Source organism: Pelodiscus sinensis, chromosome 15 (assembly GCF_049634645.1).
Source record: "Pelodiscus sinensis isolate JC-2024 chromosome 15, ASM4963464v1, whole genome shotgun sequence".
Taxonomy (NCBI): Eukaryota; Metazoa; Chordata; order Testudines; family Trionychidae; genus Pelodiscus; species Pelodiscus sinensis.
In genome coordinates, this window is record NC_134725.1 from 262863 (window position 1) to 282471 (window position 19609).

Below are 19609 nucleotides of genomic sequence, written 5' to 3' on the forward strand. Positions count from 1 at the left end.
TAGTGCCTTCTATCAGAGCCCAGGAGACTCAGATAACCTCTCTAAACAGACCTGGAGGGTCCACCTTTGCATCGCTTTCCCTGAGGCAGGACCATGAGGCTGATACACTGGAACAGGGCAGGACTCACTTGAGAATTAGCTCTTCTGTGCTGTAGTGCCCCCTTCTGGCTAGTGTCTCGCCTGCTGTTACTTGTTAATGGCTCCAGCACCTTGCGTTAGGACCCACGTCCCTCCCAGACCATGGCATCCTCCCCTCTGGGTACTGCCCTGCTGCAGTGCCTCCACATTCTGGGATCCTCCCCCTCAGGGAACCCTGAACCCCCTATACCCACCTTACCTCAGTGACCCACTGCTAGTCATCATTTAGCCCCTGCCACAGGGGCAAACTGCAGTCTGTAATGGCTACTCATCATTGGGGAATGGGTGTAGATGGGCTCCCTGCAGCCCTGGTAGCCTCAGGCCTCACTTCAGGCCCTGCTGCCTGGAAGCTTGCCTGGAGCAACAGTAAGTCTTTACCTCTTCAGGAGCCTTTATTTATACATCCCCAGCTGGGCCCTAATTGGCTAATATCTGCCACAGCTGCTTACTCCACCACTCCAGCCCTCTCCCAGGGCTGGGTTTTAACCCTTAAAGGGCCAGTGTGGGGCAGACACCACATCACATACACCTTGTAATAATTTCCTGTGCAGATCAGTAATTGTGCCTCTTCCGATAAACACTTTCACAAAACCCTCATGCAAACCTAATCCCCACCTTTCATTTCATCATTTATTTACAAAAATGTTCAATGCAAACAAAAGAATCGGGTACACACAATCAAGAGTTAGAGCAATATAAATGCAAGGAGGGGGAAAGTGGCTGTGAATCTCTCTCATGTACTCTTGCTTCAGGAACAGGGCCGTGCAGGAAAAGGCTCTTGCTGAGAGAGAATTGGAAGAGAGCTCAGAACTGTTTTCGCCTGGATTTGGGTAATAAAAACACAGAAGGCTGGAGAGAAAAAGGGATTTGATTTACTATTGTTCAGGGTACACATTTTCTGAAGTTTCCAGACTCAAGCTGGCCCTAAAATTCTGCAGTATTTCAAGATTTTTATTGCTTGTCTTTACTCATTTTCTGTCAGGGTTGTAATACAATGTGCAGAGAAAATGTGTATGTTCTGCAGAAGGGAAACTAAGTCTCCCAATTCTATTCATTTCTTTTCTCTCATTGTTTGACAGGTGGAGAGCACAGATTCATGGATCTGAACTGGATCAGCCTACAGAAGTGGGGGGAGAAACAAAACAAATACAACAAATCCATACCAGACCTTCAGCTGTAATTAGCAGCATCACCATAGCAACCAGAAAATACAATTAAAAGAAAACTTGGACTAAAGAAGAGCATATCAAGGTGCAGCTCCTTACCTTTGGACAGAAAAGAGCAAAATAATTAAGCAGAAGATAAATGAATATTTGACTGATCCAGCCACACTCTGGAATAGGGAAATGTCCTTTCATTAACAGGAATGTGCCACTGTTTATTCACAAGAAAGGGGAGTGCCATGGGCTCTACTGAGGAGACTATCTGTCTGTGGTTGAATTTTTACATTTGTTTGCACCCCTGCTGGGACTAAACTAGTTGGTCGAGGCCTATTGGTCCATCAGGTATTGGATAGTGATCCCCCCCACCCCCTGCCCCGCACAGGGTGCACCTGGCACAAGAATTGAAAGATATTGCAGCTCTTTCTCAGAATCTTCAGTTCTCCTCTTCTGCTACTGTCTGCTATACCATGGGATGTAGGCAAAGCTCTGAGGAGAAAGAGGCAGCGCGGCGGTCCCGCAGGATTGATCGCCACCTGCGCTCTGAGAGTCAGCGACAACGACGTGAGATCAAGCTCCTACTCCTGGGTACAAGTAACTCTGGCAAGAGTACTATTGTCAAGCAAATGAAAATCATTCACAGTGGTGGCTTTAACTTGGAGGCTTGCAAAGAATACAAGCCCCTGATTATTTATAATGCCATTGACTCCCTCACACGCATCATTCGTGCGCTAGCCACCCTTAAGATAGAGTTCTACAATCCTGACAGGGCCTATGATGCCGTGCAGCTTTTTGCCCTGACAGGCCCAGCTGAAAGCAAAGGAGAGATTACACCTGAGCTTCTAGGAGTCATGAAGCGGCTCTGGGCAGACCCCGGTGTGCAGGACTGCTTTCGCCGATCCAATGAGTACCACCTAGAGGATAACGCAGCATACTATTTAAATGACCTAGAAAGGATTGCGGCACTGGACTACATCCCTACAGTGGAAGATATTCTGCGTTCTCGGGACATGACCACAGGGATTGTGGAAAATAAATTTACTTTCAAAGAGCTGACTTTCAAAATGGTGGATGTGGGTGGACAGAGGTCTGAGCGCAAAAAATGGATCCACTGCTTTGAGGGGGTTACAGCAATAATTTTCTGCGTGGAGCTGAGTGGATATGACTTGAAGCTGTATGAGGATAACCAAACGGTGAGTGCTTCTGGGTATTTGTAGTTCAGTAGTGCCTGGGGACCAAGCCCCACTGTGTTACACAAGTTACAAATAGACACCTGCTCAAAATAGCACACATGGACCTAGTAGTATTTTTTCTGCATTATTAAGGTGCATGTAGCCTTTCTCCAATGGCTTTGTTTCTTCAGTACTATCAATAGAAGATGATAGGACTTCCTCATGTGGCACGAGTGGAAAATGTGTTTGTGTCTAAGGCAGAAGCTTCAGACCCACTGGTCTAAGAGTTTTACTCCAAAAGTTATTAAAAACCTGAAAGAGGTCTTTGGGGGGTTATGGTTCCCTCTCATAAAGGTCCAGCGTCAACTAGAAAAATCACATTTCCATTGGGAAATTCTGTATCTACTACAGTGACAAATAACACTTAACTTTTCCTTTATAGTAATTTTAATAAAATAATTTTATCCATTTCAGTCTATTTTATGCATTTGACAGCAGTTTGTGTACAGTCAGTTTTGATTTCCCTGTAGCCTCAGTTTTGTTCTTGCTTACAAAGATCAGCATGAGCAGGAGCAGAAAAAGCCTTAAAAATGTTTAAAAGTAATGTTTTATAAGACGGCATAATTTTAAGGGTTCCCCTTGTAATGCTAATACTATAATCTTCCATTTGCTTAGCACACAGATTCTGTAACTATGGAAATAGTTGTATCAGTTAGTGTGTGTAAGTATGTGTTTGCTATCACTTTCAGACTGTTTAACTTGACCTTTATAGGTACTATTTGGACTTTTTATATGTTTCTTCTATTGTAGCCCCATAAATGGACATGATGCTTCAGAAACAATCAAACGTGTTGATAGGAATATGTAAGGATTCCTATAGCTACCTACTTGCCTATATTCCACTTCAAAAACAGCTGACCATCAGAAGGAACTAAAATCAACCCCCAGAAAATCACTGTCTGGAGACAACTAACTTACTGTTTACCTAAAGGTGCACCACTTACCTATCATACCCTTCAGGTATTGTGAAGGGGTCCCTCATAAGGAGTCCACTCCCCTTCACCTTCTCCACCCCTGATCCCACATCGTGACCCCAGCAGTGGGGTTTACTTGTATCCTTGGCAGTGCACAACCCCCGAGCAGGGTGTGAGGGGGACCTGAGCCCTCCCTCTCTCCAGGTCCCATCCCAGGGCCCTAAGGTGGGGGTGTCTCCTCCCCCACCTGACTGTCGAGGCTAACCGCCAAAACTCGCCAGCCCACAGGCAAGACTCCTTCTACCCGCCCTGGGCCACTTCCTTACCCCCCACTCTCTGGTCCTCCCTCAAGCCTCTCTCTCTTGGCCCAGTGACCCCTCACCTGTCTCCATTCCAGTCGCTCCCCCGTACCGAGTTGGCCCTTCCCATTTTATAGGCCACCAGCTTCCACCCTGGTCCGCCCCCAACGCGCCTGCGCTGGCGTCCCCCGGACTTGCCCCTATTGCGCATGCACTGGCGTCTCCCGGCTTTGCCCTCAATGCACATGTGCCGGTGTCCCCTGGGCTCACTCCAGATGCGCATGCACCGGCGTCCACTGAACCGGTCCCTAGCACCCTAGCCTCGGTGCTCTGCAGCCCACTCTCCATGGCGCTTGCATCAGCATCCTCTGTGCCTGCAGTGGCCGCAGGAGCGCCTTCGCCCTCCTGGCGTGTTCCGGCTGCCGCTGCTTCTCCCACTGCTGCGGGAAGAGCTGGCTGGCCACCGCCGCCCTTCCAGGTCCTGCCTCCAGCAGTGCGGTGTTCCTTCACCCCGTCACAGGTATCTTCAATTGTTTCACCCTGCTGGAACTTTCCTGTGGCAAGGCAGCTTCTGGAGCACCCCAGAATGCTGCAGGCTTTGTTCTTTCACAGTAGAAACAGTACTTCAGTGGAGGGGGATCCCCAAAATGTGTTTTGTGTACAGGAAACCCCGATTTCCGCCTGCCCAAGTTACAACCTCCCGCACTTACAACAATTTTGGAAGTGTGAAGGAGCCGAAAACCCCTGACTTACACCCTCGGCCCGCATTTACGACGGTGCACAGCACCTGTCGTAAATGAGGGTTCGAGTTATAACGCCCCCCGACTTGCAATGCTTCCCTGGGAGCCAATTGCCTCAGATGTCGAGGCCCAGCTGTACAATAGGTACATCTACAAAAGGTAGATCGTGCCAAACCAACCTGATCTCCTTTTTTGAGAAAGTAACAGATTTGTTAGATAAAGGAAATGCAGTGGATCTAATCTACCTCGATTTCAATAAGACATTTGATACAGTACCACATGGGGAATTATTGGTTAAATTGGAAAAGAGAGATTAATATGAAAGTTGAGAGGTGGATAAGCAACTGGTTAAAGGGGAGACTACAGCGGGTCATATTGAAAGGTGAACTGTCAGGTTGGAGGAAGGTTACTAGCGGAGTTCCTCAGGGATCAGTTTTGGGGCCAATTTTATTTAATCTTTTTATTGCTGACATCGGCACCAAAAGTGGAAGTGTCCTGATAAAATTTGCGGATGACACAAAGCTGGGAGCTATTGCCAATTCAGATAAGGATCGGGATATCATACAGGAAGATCTGGATGACCTTGTAAATTGGAGTGATAGCAATAGGATGAAATTTAATAGTGAGACGTGTAAGGTTATGCATTTAGGGATTAATAACAAGAATTTTGGTTATAAGCTGGGGACACACCAGTTGAAAGTAACGGAGAAGGACCTCGGAGTCCTGGTTGATTATAGGATGACTATGAGCCGCCATTGTGATATGGCCGTGAAAAAGGCTAATACGGTCTTGGGATGCATTAGGCGAGGTATTTCCAGTAGGGATAAGGAGGTGTTAGTGCCATTATACAAGGCATTGGTGAGACCCCATTTGGAATACTGTGTGCAGTTCTGGTCTCCCATGTTTAAGAAGGATGAATTCAAACTGGAACAGGTACAAAGAAGGGCCACTAGGATGATCCGAGGAATGGAAAACCTGTCTTATGAAAGGAGACTCAAGGAGCTTGGCTTGTTTACCTTAACCAAAAGAAGGCTGAGGGGGGACATGATTGCACTCTTTAAATATATTAGGGTACGTCTACACTACAACGTTAATTCGAACTAACTTAGTTCGAATTAGTTAATTCGAATTAAGCTAATTCGAACTAACGGATCCAGACTAAAAAACTAGTTCGAATTAGCGTTTTGCTAATTCGAACTAGCATGTCCACATTAAGTGGACCCTGAACTGGGGTTAAGGATGGCCGGAAGCAGTGCCGGCAGGGCATCAGAGGAGGACTTAGAGCGTGGAGATGCTGTCTCAGGCTAGCCGAGGGCTGTGCTTAAAGGGACCCGACCCCCAACCCGGACAGACAGTTCTCAGGGGTGCCCCGCTTGCAAAGCAGTCCTGGCTTGGATTGCCCGGACTGCCAACACTGGGCACATCACAGCACTCGGCCATCAGCCCGGCTGCACTTGCCGCAGGCTGTCATCTGGGGAGAGGGGGCAATTGGGGGGCTGCAGGAGAGCTTCCACCCCCAGAAGCCCGCAGAGCCAGCCCAGTCCTCCCCATTGGGGGCTCGTGCCCCATTTCTCCCTCACCTCCTTCCACTTACCCTTCCCTAGCCCCTTTTCTTGATGTACAAAATAAAGGACAATTGTGTTCAAAAATGGAATCTGTCTTTATTGAACAAAACTGGGGGAGACTGGGAAAAGGAGGTGGGAGAGGGGAAGAGAGAGGGTGGGAGAGGGGAGGGCAACTAAAATGATCAGGGGTTGGGAACAGGTCCCATATGAAGAGAGGCTAAAGAGACTGGGACTTTTCAGCTTAGAAAAGAGGAGATGGAGGGGGACAGGATAGAGGTCTCTAAAAGCAGGAGTTGGGTGGAGAGGGTGCATACAGAAAAGTTCTTCATTAGTTCCCATAAAGAAGGACTAGAGGACACCAAAGGAAAGGAATGGGTAGCAGGCTTCAAACTAGTAACAGAAAGTTGTTCTTCACAAAGCAAAGAGTCAACCTGTGGAACTCCTTGCTGCAGGAGGCTGTGAAGGCTACAACTAGAACAGAGTTTAAAGGGAAGTGAGATCAAGTCATGGAGGTTGGGTCCATGGAGTGGTATTAGCCAAGGGGTAGGAGTAGTGTCCCTGCCCAAGGTTTGTGGAAGACTGGAGAGGGATGGCACGAGACAAATGGCTTGGTCACTGTCTTCGGTCCATCCCCTCCAGGTTCTCTAGGGTTGGCCGCTGTCGGCAGACAGGCTACTGGGCTAGATGGACCTTTGGTCTGACCCAGTACGGCCATTGTAAGCTCAGAGCACAGGGTCAGGGGTCTCAGTGGACCCCCTTGATTTTCATGCACACCTGCTCCTGGGTGGCCAGGCTGGCAGCTCTCCTGCCCTAGCCGGCCACTTTCCTGTGCCTAGTGCGGAGGTCGTGGACAAGGTCCACGATGTCCGCACTAGCCCAGGCGGGTGCCCACCTCTTGCGGTCCCGGGCAAGCTCCCGGGAGCCGCCAGCCTGGTCCCGGGAAGAGGGGGAGGGCTGGGAGGCATCGGGTGGGTGGCTTGAGCCGTGCCAGGTGCAGGATCTGCTGGCTGGGTGCTGGCAGGCTTGCACCTGGCACGGGCACCGTAGCCAGCCCGTGCCCCTTTAAGGGCTCCGGGGCCGGGAGGGGGGCAGTAGAGTTTCCCTGGTGTTGGCCAGAGTGGCCACCAGGGAAAGCTGGGGAGGGCTAGCCTCCCACTAGTTCGAATTAAGGGGCTACACACCCCTTAATTCGAACTAGTAAGTTCGAACTAGGCTTAATCCTCGTGGAATGAGGATTACCTAGTTCGAACTAAGCGCTCCGTTAGTTCGAATTAAATTCGAACTAACGGAGCACTAGTGTAGCACCTAGGAAAGTTAGTTCAAACTAACGTCCATTAGTTCGAACTAACTTTGTAGTGTAGACATACCCTTAGAGGGATAAATACCAGGGAGGGAGAGGAATTATTTAAGTTTAATACCAATGTGGACACAAGAACAAATGGATAGAAGGTGGATAGTAGGAAGTTTAGACTTGAGATTAGACAAAGGTTTCTAACCATTATAGGAGTGAGGTTCTGGAACGGCCTTCCAAGGGAAGTAGTCGGGGCAAAAGATCTAGCTGGCTTCAAGATTAAACTAGATGGGTTTATGAAGGGGATGGTTTGATGAGATAACATGATCTTGGTAACTAATTGACCATTCATTAGCAGTGGTAAATAGGTCAATGGAGGGATGATAGGAGTTACTATAGAGAACTTTCTGGGTGTCTGGCTGGTGAGTCTTGCCCACATGCTCTGGGTTTAGCTGATCGCCATATTTGGGGTCGGGAAGGAATTTTCCTCCAGGGTAGATTGGCAGAGGCCCTGGAGGTTTTTCGCCTTCCTCTGTAGCATGGGGTACAGCTCACAGCTGGAGGATTCTCTGCATCTTGGGGTCTTCAAAGTATTTGAAGGCTTCAATATCTGAGATATAGGTGAGAGGATTATTCTAGGAGGGGGTGGGTGAGATTCTGTGGCCTGCACTGTGCAGGGGGTCAGACTAGATGATCATAATGGTCCCTTCTGACCTTAAAGTCTATGAGTCTATGCGTCTATAATATTTAGAATCTAAATGCGATGGTTATGTGCATTCTTAGTGCTTGTATTACAGTAAGATACTTAAGAAATCCTTTCTACTGCTCTAATGATCTGCTTATGGCAGACTGTTATGGAATCTGCTCCTTATGGAAATACTTCACTAACCGCATTCTCATTGCCAGTTCAGTTATTTTATTTTTTTCTTCTGTAGGTAGCATGCTTGTTATGGCTGAGCTTTGCGAGAGAATATCCTGGATAGAATTCATGATAATGTGCGTTCCTGTGTATCTGCTCATACATACATAAATGTGATCAAATCCAAGCCCAATGTGAATTCATGATGTGACACTACTAAAAGCTCTGTGGTGTTGCTGGACATCACAAATGCCTAAATGAAATTGGGTGCCTGGGACACCACGATGAAGTAGCAAGTAGCAGGAGCAGATTTACAATGAAACATACTGTGCCCTGGCACAGAGCTCCTGCAGCGACACGGGGGCCCCAGGGCTGGGCAGTCCAGCATCAGGTCTGGACCCCCCCCGCCCCCATGCAGAAGGCAGCTGCTCTGCAGGGTGGTAGTCCCTCTGCAGAGAGGTCTGTGTGGGGGGCAGGAAAACAGGAAGGCTCACATGCAGGCTGCAGCCTCAGGAGATCTGGCAGGAGGTGGTGAACAGCACGAACACGGGCTAGAAGGCTTCAGAGGAGCATGGGGCAGCTGCACAGTGGGATGGAGAAAAGTGGTGCTTTGAAGTGGGAAAGTGCCACTTCTCTCCTGCAGCTGGCTGTGTGGCTGCCCTGCCCCCCCCTCCTGAGTCCTCTAGCCCCTGTAATCTTGCACTGCTGTTGGCTGCCACCTGGTGAGTCGCTGCTGCACGTGGGTGACAGGGAGAGCGGCCAGGGGGTGGAAAGCCCTGAGGGCGCGGGGGGGGGGGGGGGGGTTGCGCTCAGGTGGCCGATGTACCTGTGCCTCCTCTCACCTTCAGGTGGAGTACATGTGGGTCTCTGCCCACTTCTCTGGGCCAGCCAGCACAGGGCCACTGGGTGCCTGAAACTGTCCTCTGTGGCCATGGAGATCTTCATATTTCCTCTGTCAGTCTTCTTCAGCACCACCATGGCAGCTCTCCTCCTACGCTAGGTCCCCAGCTCCACCCCTTCTACTTGAGGTTCCACCCTTCTGGGAGCCCACACCTCCCCCCCGCCCATACCTTGCCCAGGGGCCTGGCTATTCTGTCAGCAGCCCTACCTGAACCCTTAGTTCCTGTGCCTGTGGCCCGCACCCAGGTCTGGACCTGAGCTTAGGAGAGACAGGCTGGCTTTCAGGATCCCACTATTAAAAACATTCCAGTGTCACTGGTGTTAAACCTAATTGGGCAATGGGTGATCCAGACCATGGCCCACCCATAGCTGCACCCCTGCTCTTTCAGACATTTTTAATCTGCCTAAAAATCAAGGACAGTTTTTTTAGCAATAATGAAGCGATGCTTTGAGTCTGGCAGTCAAAAAAAGCCAAAAAAGGAAGGAGAGGCAAAAAGACGAAGCTAAGCAAAAAGACAGTTTTAAAAATCTTGCAGTATTGAATAGAGAACATTCTTCAAAAAGTATGCGCGAGGAAACATCTCAATTATCTGATTAATTGCTGAGTTGTGGGGATACTATGACGACTGCAAAAGCTTACCAAGTAGACTCTGAAGTGGCAATGGAACTACAAAATATTGATAATTTTGTTGAAGTAATGGAAGAAACCTACTCTGAAGACATTGCATTATGGCCAAAAATCTACTTCACTGGATAGGTGAAGTACTTTACTTCACTTAGTAAATAGGAAAATTTGAGAAAAGAGGTTGGAGGATGAAAGTAATTTAGAGGTTTCATGAAAAGAGGTCTAATTAGACCTAATTTCTAATTAGAAAGTAATTTAGAGGTCTTCATGAGTCTAAATCTATTTCACTAGATATTTCTTAGTGAAGACCTCTGAATTGGTCTAATAAGGCCCATTTTCTGAGGATGAAGAAAAATGGGACCATAGAAATGAGAATTACTTTTTTTTTTTTTTGGAAAACACCAAGGCAGTCTACTTCTAAATTTGCAATGATTTTCAAACATAAGTTTGGACATAAAAAATTGTTGCCAGCAGAGCTTTGATAATGCTGGAAATATGGCAGGAAAATATTCAGGTCCACAGGCAAGACTGAACAATAGAAATCTCTCTTCATACCATGATCCAGCCATTCCTTAAATTTGATCTGCAATGCTGCAGCCACATCTTGTGAGGGGACTACACATTTTTTTTATTGTGTTCAAAACATGTATGATTTTTTTTTCAGTTTCCACATGTTGGTGGAGTATACTATAATCACGTTTGGAGCAGGAAAATGGAAAACATTTGACAGTCAAAAGAATTTGTGACACCAGGTGGTCTGCTCGTGCGGATGCTGTTTTGGCTTTGAAAATGAGCGATGGTGTTATAAAGAGAACCTTATTAGACATAGCCACATCACATTCTGAAAAACCACACGCAAAAACTGAAGCAAAATTCTTATCAGAAACATTTGAAAAGTGTGATGTTGCTGTTTTTACTATTTTGTGGAACCGTTTTCTTCAAAAAATGAATGCCATCAGCAAATCACTGCAAAAAAGTTGATACAAATGTATTGAATGCTGCACAATTGTTAGCCTCAGTTACAAGTTTTGTCATGGAAGTTCAAAATGACTATAGGTCCGTGGAAGCAGAGGCAATAACATTAACAGCAAATATAGGTTGCTCTGAAATATCTGATGAGAAGCATAAAAAAACAGGAAGTTGTTTTTGGATGAATCTAGAGACAGTGAAATACATTTAAAAGGGAAAAAGAAGATAATAATTGAGACCGTCAATGTTATTTGTGATGAGATAATAATGAAATTGTAGAGTAGAGGTGAAACTGAAAAACTGCTGATTTATTTAGCATGTTTTTTGACAGACGTATGGATGAAGATCCTAAAAGCTACTACAGTGAGAAATTAAGTGAATTCTACCAAGAGGACATAGACACAAATCTTTTTGTAAATGAAGTGAAACATTTCATTCATTTTATCAAAAATGATGAGGTCTGTGCTTCAAGATAACCAGTTGATTTATATAGACTTGTACATCATGTTTTGCAGGCAACCATTCCAAATGTAGAAATGATTCTGAAAATATTAAATATACCTGTCACAAATGCTTCTGGTGAACGTTTGTTTTCTGTATTGAAACAAGTTAAAATTATTTGCGAAATACGATGAGTCAGGAACATTTGACAAGTTCAGCAATACTGACCATTGAAAGTGCCTCTTTACAAAATATTACTTACCATGACTTAATTCACCATTTTGTAAAGAAAAAAGTGTACTTAGTGTACAATTTTTTTTCCCAAATTGAATAAGTTTCTTTAGAGGCAGTTAACTTAAAAGTTTTTCCATTCATGTGTCATCTATACATTTTATTTTCACACATTTTTTGCGTTAGCTTAATGCAAATACAAGCTTACATCTAGACCACAAGTTCTCAAAGGGTGCGTCTACACTGCACCTGTAGTTCAAAATAAGCTACGCGATTTGAGCACAGGGCCCCACTAACTCTAAATCCACCACTGATTAAGGCCTAAATGTGAAATCCTGACTGGGGTCAGAATTTCACCCTAACAGTGCACTGAGCTCCCACGTTTTGAACTGAAGCTGATACCACCTTCAGCAAAGTACATTCATGATTTCTTTCCTAATCTTGAAGTCGCTGTTATCAAAGAAGGAATTCTGGAAAACCTAGAATATTGATATTGTGGTTTTAAATATAACTAGAGTCCACAATTACGCTCAAGACTCAAGCCTTAGTAAGTCTTTAGATGATCCTGTATAGATTTCAGTATGCAAAGGGAAACAAGTAAGTGCAGTCAAGGATGCTGGGGTTTTTTTCCCTTTCCCTTCCCCCTCTCTCTCTGCCCCCCACGAAGTGTGTGCTGTGGCTAGCAGGTGGAAGCTGTGAGCTTGTAATCAGGGTTTGAAATCTAGACATCTTTGCTCATTGGTTGAGCCTTAATCAGGGGGAGGGGCTATCAGGCAGTCCAGGGCTTTATAAAGGAGTGAGTCAGTGAACAGGGACTGCTAACTGGGAGTTTTGAGAGGGAGTTTGGAAGGGGAGTGAGAAGGGGATGAGATACACTCGCCATCCTTTAACATCTTTTCACTACACTCCTGCCCTTCAAGGAGGCATTTAATAACATCTGAGGAATCTCTCAGAAGGAAAGCAGGTATGGATGGTGATAGGTCTGCTGTTGTTACCTGCACAGCATGTGCCGTGTTTGTCTTCCTCCTGGAAGAAAGAAGGGATTTCATCTGCACTAAGTGCAAGCTGGTTGCCATTTTGGAAGAAAAAATCAGAGGACTGGAGGCCCAAGTATCGACCCTACGTTCCATAAGAGAGGATGAAGACTTCCTCGATAGAAGGCAGTGTTTAATCCTGCAGGCACAGCAGGCTGAAAAGCCAGTCAGGGCAGTAAAGGACAAGGAAGAAAACTGGCAGCATGTAACCTCTAGAAGAAGAAGAAGAAGGCCAACTCAGGTATCCCCCATTCCTGTAGAGGTAAGTAACCGCTTTCACGCTCTCTCCACAGGCACTGCGGTGGAGAATGCTTTGGGAGGGACCTCTCAGGGAAGAAATCAGAAGTGATCTCATGATCACTGCTTCCCAGGTTGTCACCCACCTCTACTTCCCCTACTAGCTCCTCCCTGTTTGTGAACAGCAGGTCGAGCTGTGCATGACCCCTGGTCGGTTCTTTCAGCACTTGTACCAAGAAGTAATCACCAACATTCTCCAAAAACTTCCTGAATTGTCTGTGTACTGCTGTATTGGTTTCCCAACAGATGTCAGGGTGATTAAAGTCCCCCATGAAAACCAGGGCCTGTGATCCGGAAGCTTCTCTCAGTTGTCCAAAGAAAGCCTCGTCTACCTCATCCACCTGATCCGGTGGTCTATAGCAGACACCAACTACAACATCACTGCTGTTGTTTGCACCTCTAAACTTAACCCATAGACTCTCAGCAGGCTTTTCTCCCTCTATATACTGGAGTTCTGAGCAATCATACTGCTCTCTTACATACAGTGCAACTCCTCCTCCTTTTCTCCCCTGCTTGTTCTTCCTGAACAGTTTATACCCTTCCATGACAGCGCTCCAGTCATGCGAGTCATCCCACCACGTCTCCATTATTCCAATCAAATCATAGTTCTTGGACTGGGCCAGGGCCTCTAATTCTTCCTGTTTTTTTCCCAGGCTTCTTGCATTCGTGTACAAACACCTCAGATAACCAGTTGATTGCCGTACCTTCTCCATTGGCATCAGGGGTCCTCCTTCGTTGCTCGGTCCTCTTTGCATTTCTTTCCGGTATCCGACTTTCCCACTTACCTCAGGGCTTTGGTCATCGCCCCCCAATGAACCTAGTTTAAAGCCCTCCTCACTAGGTTTGCAAGCCTGCTCACGAATATGCTCCTTCCTCTCTTGGTTAGGTGGATCCCATCTTTTCCTAACAATCCTTGTGCCTGGAGCAGAGTCCCATGTTTGAAGAAACCAAAGCCCTCTCTGTGACACCACCTGCACAACCACGCATTTACGTCCTCAATTCGACGATCCCTACCCTGACCTTTCCCTTCAACAGGGAGGATGGACGAGAACACCACTTGCGCTTCGAATTGTTTGATCCTTCTTCCCAGAGCTACATAATCTGCAGTAACCCGCTCAAGGTCATTCTTTGCCGTATTGTTAGTTCCCGCATGGAGAAGCAGGAAGGGGTAGCGATCCGAAGGTTTGATCAGTTTTGTAAACCTCTCAGTCACATCATGAATTTGATCTCCCGGTAAGCAGCACACCTCTCGAGATTCCAGGTCCGGACGGCAGAGGGATGGCTCAGTCCCTCTTAGGAGGGAGTCCCCGACCACCACCACCTGTCTTTTTCTTTTGAGGGTGGTGGTCGTGGAACCCCTATCCCTAGGACTACGCACCCCATGCCTTCTGGTAGAAGGTGTTCCCTTCCAATTTCTTCCATGAGAGGTCCCTTCCAAAGCATTCTCCGCTGCAGTGCTTGAGGAGAGAGCCTGAAAGTGATTATTTACCTCTGTGGAAGAAAATAATGTCCTCACTCTGCGTTTGTAAGCAACAAGTCACCAGAGGCAATTTTATTCAAGCAATATTGCAAAGGAAGTCTGATTCGGACGGGGGGCGGGGGAGACACCCCCCCTTAGGCAGATCTTCGAATACAAGCAGTTATGTAGCAGTATATATACCTTCCCATTATATACAACAACAAATTACAGTTATTTCCCTGCCCACACAGTTCCCTTCAAATGCTACCTTATCTCAAGGTGCTTGCTGGAGTCCGCATTCCATCCTTATCTCCTAGAGCGAGGCGAGGCAGCTTATTATTAGAGCTCTCGCGTTGTCAAGAGTCAAAATTAGCCTGACTCTTGCTCTCTTGCAAACAAGACTAAGATGGCTGCACACAAATTCTCTTATTCCCTTTTTCCTGCCTCCACACTCCCCACTTTTGTGCTTTCAGCACAACTACCTTTCTAAACCTCTATTTTCATTAGGCATTGTATTTCTGTTTCCAGATCAAGGGAATCGGCCCTACAAATTGTGGGTAATTATAACAATAATACATGATTAACATAAGACTATTTCTATTACTACATGTGCCTAAAATAAGCAAAAGCAATAAAATCATTAATATCCCTAATATAATTCTATGATGGGGCTATTTCATAATTTTAATTACGTAACACGATATATCATAACTAGTATACAAGAGAGATATTCTATAGACCGTGTGGAAAGCTTGTTCCCCAATTTGATATGTGTTTTGGAGTACATGAATTTCGCCTTGTAATTCAGAGATTTTCTAGACCTCTGGTAGGAATCAAAGCAGATTTAGGAATCGGTCGGGTATTAAGGTCATCCAATTAAAGGGTATTTGGAACCTAAGTGTTAATTGCATTTAAAAGCCAGTTAGGGAGGACAGTACATGCTGATGGTACCTGTCCATAAGCACAGAGCCCGGACCCTGGAAGAAACTCAAACCACCACTTAACACCACATCCCCAAAAATGGTCCCCAGAAGTCTCTTTTTGTCAATATACAATACTTCGCCTCTTCCACCAGGGCCAGTCCTTAGTGTCCTTTTGTAGTAAAAAAATCTCGGGGCTTCGGCGGTGTCAGCAGAGTGGACATTCCTTCTTCTTCTTGAAACAGTCATGGTTCAGCATCATGCAGGGGAGAGGTTACCAGCACCTCACCCTGTAATATTTTGGTTTTTCTGGCAACTGCCGAATGTATGGTAATTCTGTCAGTGGACAAGGGAGAGTTTACTATCACTTCACCTTGTCTGTGTCTCCTGGGGTGTGTCTAGACTACATGCCTCCTTCGACGGAGGCATGTAGATTAGCCAGATCGGAAGAGGGAAATGAAGCCGCGATTAAAATAATCGCGGCTTCATTTAAATTTAAATGGCTGCCCCGATCTGCCGATCAGCTGTTTGTCGGCAGATCGGGGCAGTCTGGACGCGATGCCCCGACAAAGAAGCCTTTCTTCATCGACACAGGTAAGCCTCGTGAAACCAGGTTTACCTGTGTCGATGAAGAAAGGCTTCTTTGTCGGGGCATCGCGTCCAGACTCCCCCGATCTGCCGACAAACAGCTGATCGGCAGATCGGGGCAGCCATTTAAATTTAAATGAAGCCGCGATTATTTTAATCGCGGCTTCATTTCCCTCTTCCGATCTGGCTAATCTACATGCCTCCGTCGAAGGAGGCATGTAGTCTAGACACACCCCTGCTGTTCTGCAGGAGGAAAAGCAGGATCAGAAGGAGAGAGAGACTTATCAGCAGTCGGGGTAGGATCATTTTGAGATGGAGGGGTCTTTTTTCAGTGAGAAGCATTGGTCCAGGCAGTCAGTCCTTGGCACTTCACAGTGGTGGTGGTGGTTAGCAGAACTTGGTAAGGGCCTTTCCAGCGCGGGGCTAGAGCGGTCTTTCGCTGATGAATATAAGAGCCTTTACCCTCTGAGCTAAAATCCAGCTGGCTCCTTTGGATCCAAGCTTATTTTCTGGGAATAAAGAAGATAGTGTGAAAAAACTTCCACACGGCTTGTTTTGGTACCAGCCACTCTGATAAGGCCCTCTTGGAATGTGGTTGTCAGGGAAACCAGGGGCAAGTTATTTGCTTGTGCTGTATTCCCAGGTCTATCCTGCCTCAGATTTAGGATTTGAGTTGAAAGTTCTCAGTTTTCAGCAAGATACCACGGACTGCCTCAGTTTACCCCTACAGTTGATTCTCTTGACTTTAGGGTTCTCTTAGGGTTTTTAATTTACTTTAGAAGTGCCAGTACAGCACCATCACTATTATAAATGTTAAAACTGAAACTCCCCACATAATTTGGCAAAACACTACCCAAATCCTTCCCCAACGTATTTCGTCACCAGTAAAGGTGCTGCCCATGATTATAGATTTGACCTCTACTGCCTGGTTGAGTGCCGCAGAGTGGTGTTTTGGCATGGTCCACGGCTTCCCCTATCTGTGTGTACCTCAGAGGGCCAATCCCGATATGCCTTTGGGCATCGGCCACCAACTCCTCGATCTTCGCCTGCAGGGCCAGTAAACCCTCCTCTAGGTACTTACTTCCGCCATGCCACTCAGGATCCCATGTTAGGTTACCCGTCATTGCCGAAGTGCGATAGAGCCGCGTCCCGTCAACCATCGGGATCGCCCTGTGAGGGACCGTTATGCACACGGATAGATATAGTAGAGGGGCAGGACCTTCCATTTAGTTCAATGGAGTGGTCTGTCTGGGTAGTCAAACACCAGTAGGTACCGTTTATTTGGACCAGCTTGGTTGGTGTGCATTTGTTTCTCTGTGACGACCACTTCAAACCTAGATAGATTCATCATGATGTTATATGGGCAGGTACATAAGATTTCCTTATCAGAATGGGTGCAACAATCCCTGGGGTACAGGGAGGCTCCCACACTTTCAGAATAAGCGATGCCCTCTGCTCTAATTATATGCCCCTGCTTTGGTACAGGCAGGGAGGTTACCATTCTGGCTCACTGTGAGTGAGGAATACCCAGAGGGGCTAAAAGGCAAAAGGTTATACTATGGCCTGTCCAGGTGGGCCTCTGGGTCCTCATGGATGCTTTACTTCCCCACTCCCATGGATGGGTACGGGGGAGATGGGGACTCACCACTTCCATAAGGGCTGGGTGGTCAAAGCTTACCCTATCCTCCAACATTGCTATTCTAATGCCTTTAATTAAGTACCATTAATTAGCAATCCAATCAGTCTCTGGTCCAAATATCTGGTTATGTCTAGTGAAGTGGACGCAGAGCTGGACAAATCCTTCAAACTATTTAGGCTTAATTGGTTGGCTTGGCTGGTGTCTAGGCCTCCACGGGCACTGGATATTACTGCATCTACCAGCCTGGATTCTATATGATCTCTGGGCTATGACATAAGTGTTGCTGACAGAGTTTCCGGGCCCAAACCAGTCTGCGATGGTATCTGCTAAGCCCCGTTGTTGCCGAATCAGGTGCTTGCCAGTTTGATTAGCCAGTCTGGTGACATTGGTGCACTGCTGGTCCATACCTTCTAGGGCAATACGGACCTCGACCTGTAAGTGTGGAACATCACCGAGGTAAGGACGGGTGACAGTTGTCCTGGTTCTGGAACAGGGGTCTGTTCAGGGCATGATGCACAATTGGGAGGCTCTATTTTGTCCTTGAGGACCTGGTTGATGATATCCAAATGAGGGCAAGTTAGCAATGGCCATTGTTTAACAAATGACAGCCACGCCACAGGGGTTACCTTGTCTGGGCTTTAAGTGGTAAGCCCCAGTGGGAGTCAGTAGGTCCAACTTCAGTGGCCTGATGTTAGTGTTTAGCTTCTTTCCCACAATATTCCATACAAACTAACTCAGAGGACTGTGTATTCTTTGTCCTCGTAGTGTCCATTTTGTTACAATAAGCAAAATAATTCTGTGTGAATGAGGGGCGGCCCAAGGCCGTGTATTCCTCATTGCTATTAGCGTGTATTTGTTCTATGTATGTGACTTGAAGGCTGGTTACATTGACTGGAGTCACTGTTTCTCGTATGGGGGAACATCATGGTTCCAGGATGTTTTAATTATTAATGGGAACCCATGCAATTCCATGATTCTTGAGGCCTTTTAAGGTGTCAGACACCAATGAGTAACAGAGCAAGTTGCTATTATTGCAATGGTGGGGTTACTAGTTTTCCATTGTTCTCGGCATCTATGTTGTGGGCATAGGCATGCACACGGGGTGTGCCGGGTGTGCCCAGGCACACCCTAATGTTTCAAAAGGCTGCCCTGGTGCGCTGGGGAACGGACACTGAGCCGGGTTTGCCATGCATGTGCGGCCAAAACCGGCAGGTCTTAGAACCCCAGGGAAACAGGAGGCAGGGAGCAGCATCGTCATCCCGCCTCCCCAGGAAGCGAAGTAAGTTTAAACCCCGGACGGGAAGGCGGGGGGGTGTGCCCCAGGCAGGGGATTGGGAGCAGCACGGCTAGCCCGGGCATCGGCTTGGCTTGGGAGCAGTGCAGCTGGTGTGTGTGGGGGGGTCGGGTCAGGAGCAGCACGGCTGGCCCGGGGGGTCGGGGACAACGCAGCTGGCCTGGGGGAGGGCCCGGGGTTGGGGGCAACGCAGCTGGCCCAGCCCAGGGTTGGGGGCGATGTGGCTGGCCCAGGGAGGAGGGACCCAGGGTCGGGGTCAGCGCGGTTTGCCCAGGGTCGAGGGGGCCTGGGGTCAGGGGGGGATCAGGGGCAGCGTGGCTGGTCTGGGTCGGGGGGGTCGGGATTGGGGGCAGTACAGCTGGCCTGGGGTTGGGGGAGGTCGGGGGCAGCGCAGTTGACCACTGGTTGGGGGGGGGTCGGGGGCAGCGCGGCTGGTCCGGGGAGGGGGGGACCGGGGTAAGGGGCAGCATGGCTGCCCCTGCCCCCCCAGAGCTCCTTCCCATCCCCCCTTCCTCCCAGCCCCCCTCTTCCTCCTGGCCAACCCTGCGTTCCTCGACGCCCGCCCCCAGTTCTGCTTCCTGCACCTACTTCCTCCCGCCCGCCCTTCCTCCCAGCCAGCCCTGCGGCCTCTGACCCCCCTCCAGCTCTGCTTCCCGTCCCCCCTTCCTCCTGTCCAGCCCCCACCCCCGTCCCGTCCCTCCGCCCTGTCCATGATCAAGTGTGTCCGTTTTTTTGGGGGGTGGTCTACCTGGTAACCCAGCTGCAGCTCCACAACATGCTCAGGGACAGGGCTTCTCCTCCTCCCCAAGACGTCAGACTCAACGAGAGGCTCCCAGTGCCGATCGTGCCCCATCTTCCAATCATTTTCCCCGCTGTTGCCAGGCTTCAGTCTGGCGCCCAGCCGGAAAACCAGGAAATACCAGACATTTCACATGTCGGGTATTTTCTGGATTTTTTTTTTACCAGACAGAGGCCCCAAAAACCGGACTGTCTGGTAGAAAACCGGACACCTGA

General features: G+C 47.9%; 1 protein-coding gene across 1 annotated transcript in view; it reads left to right on the forward strand.

The window, feature by feature from the left end:
- The window catches only part of LOC102456402 (guanine nucleotide-binding protein G(z) subunit alpha-like), a 172995-nt gene that overhangs the window by 63130 nt on the left and 90256 nt on the right, over positions 1-19609 (forward strand). Inside the window, exon 2 of the mRNA XM_075897799.1 lies at positions 1218-2491. Within this exon, the coding sequence (XP_075753914.1) occupies positions 1769-2491 (723 nt within the window). The 5' untranslated portion in view covers positions 1218-1768. The remainder of the gene's footprint in view (positions 1-1217; positions 2492-19609) is intronic.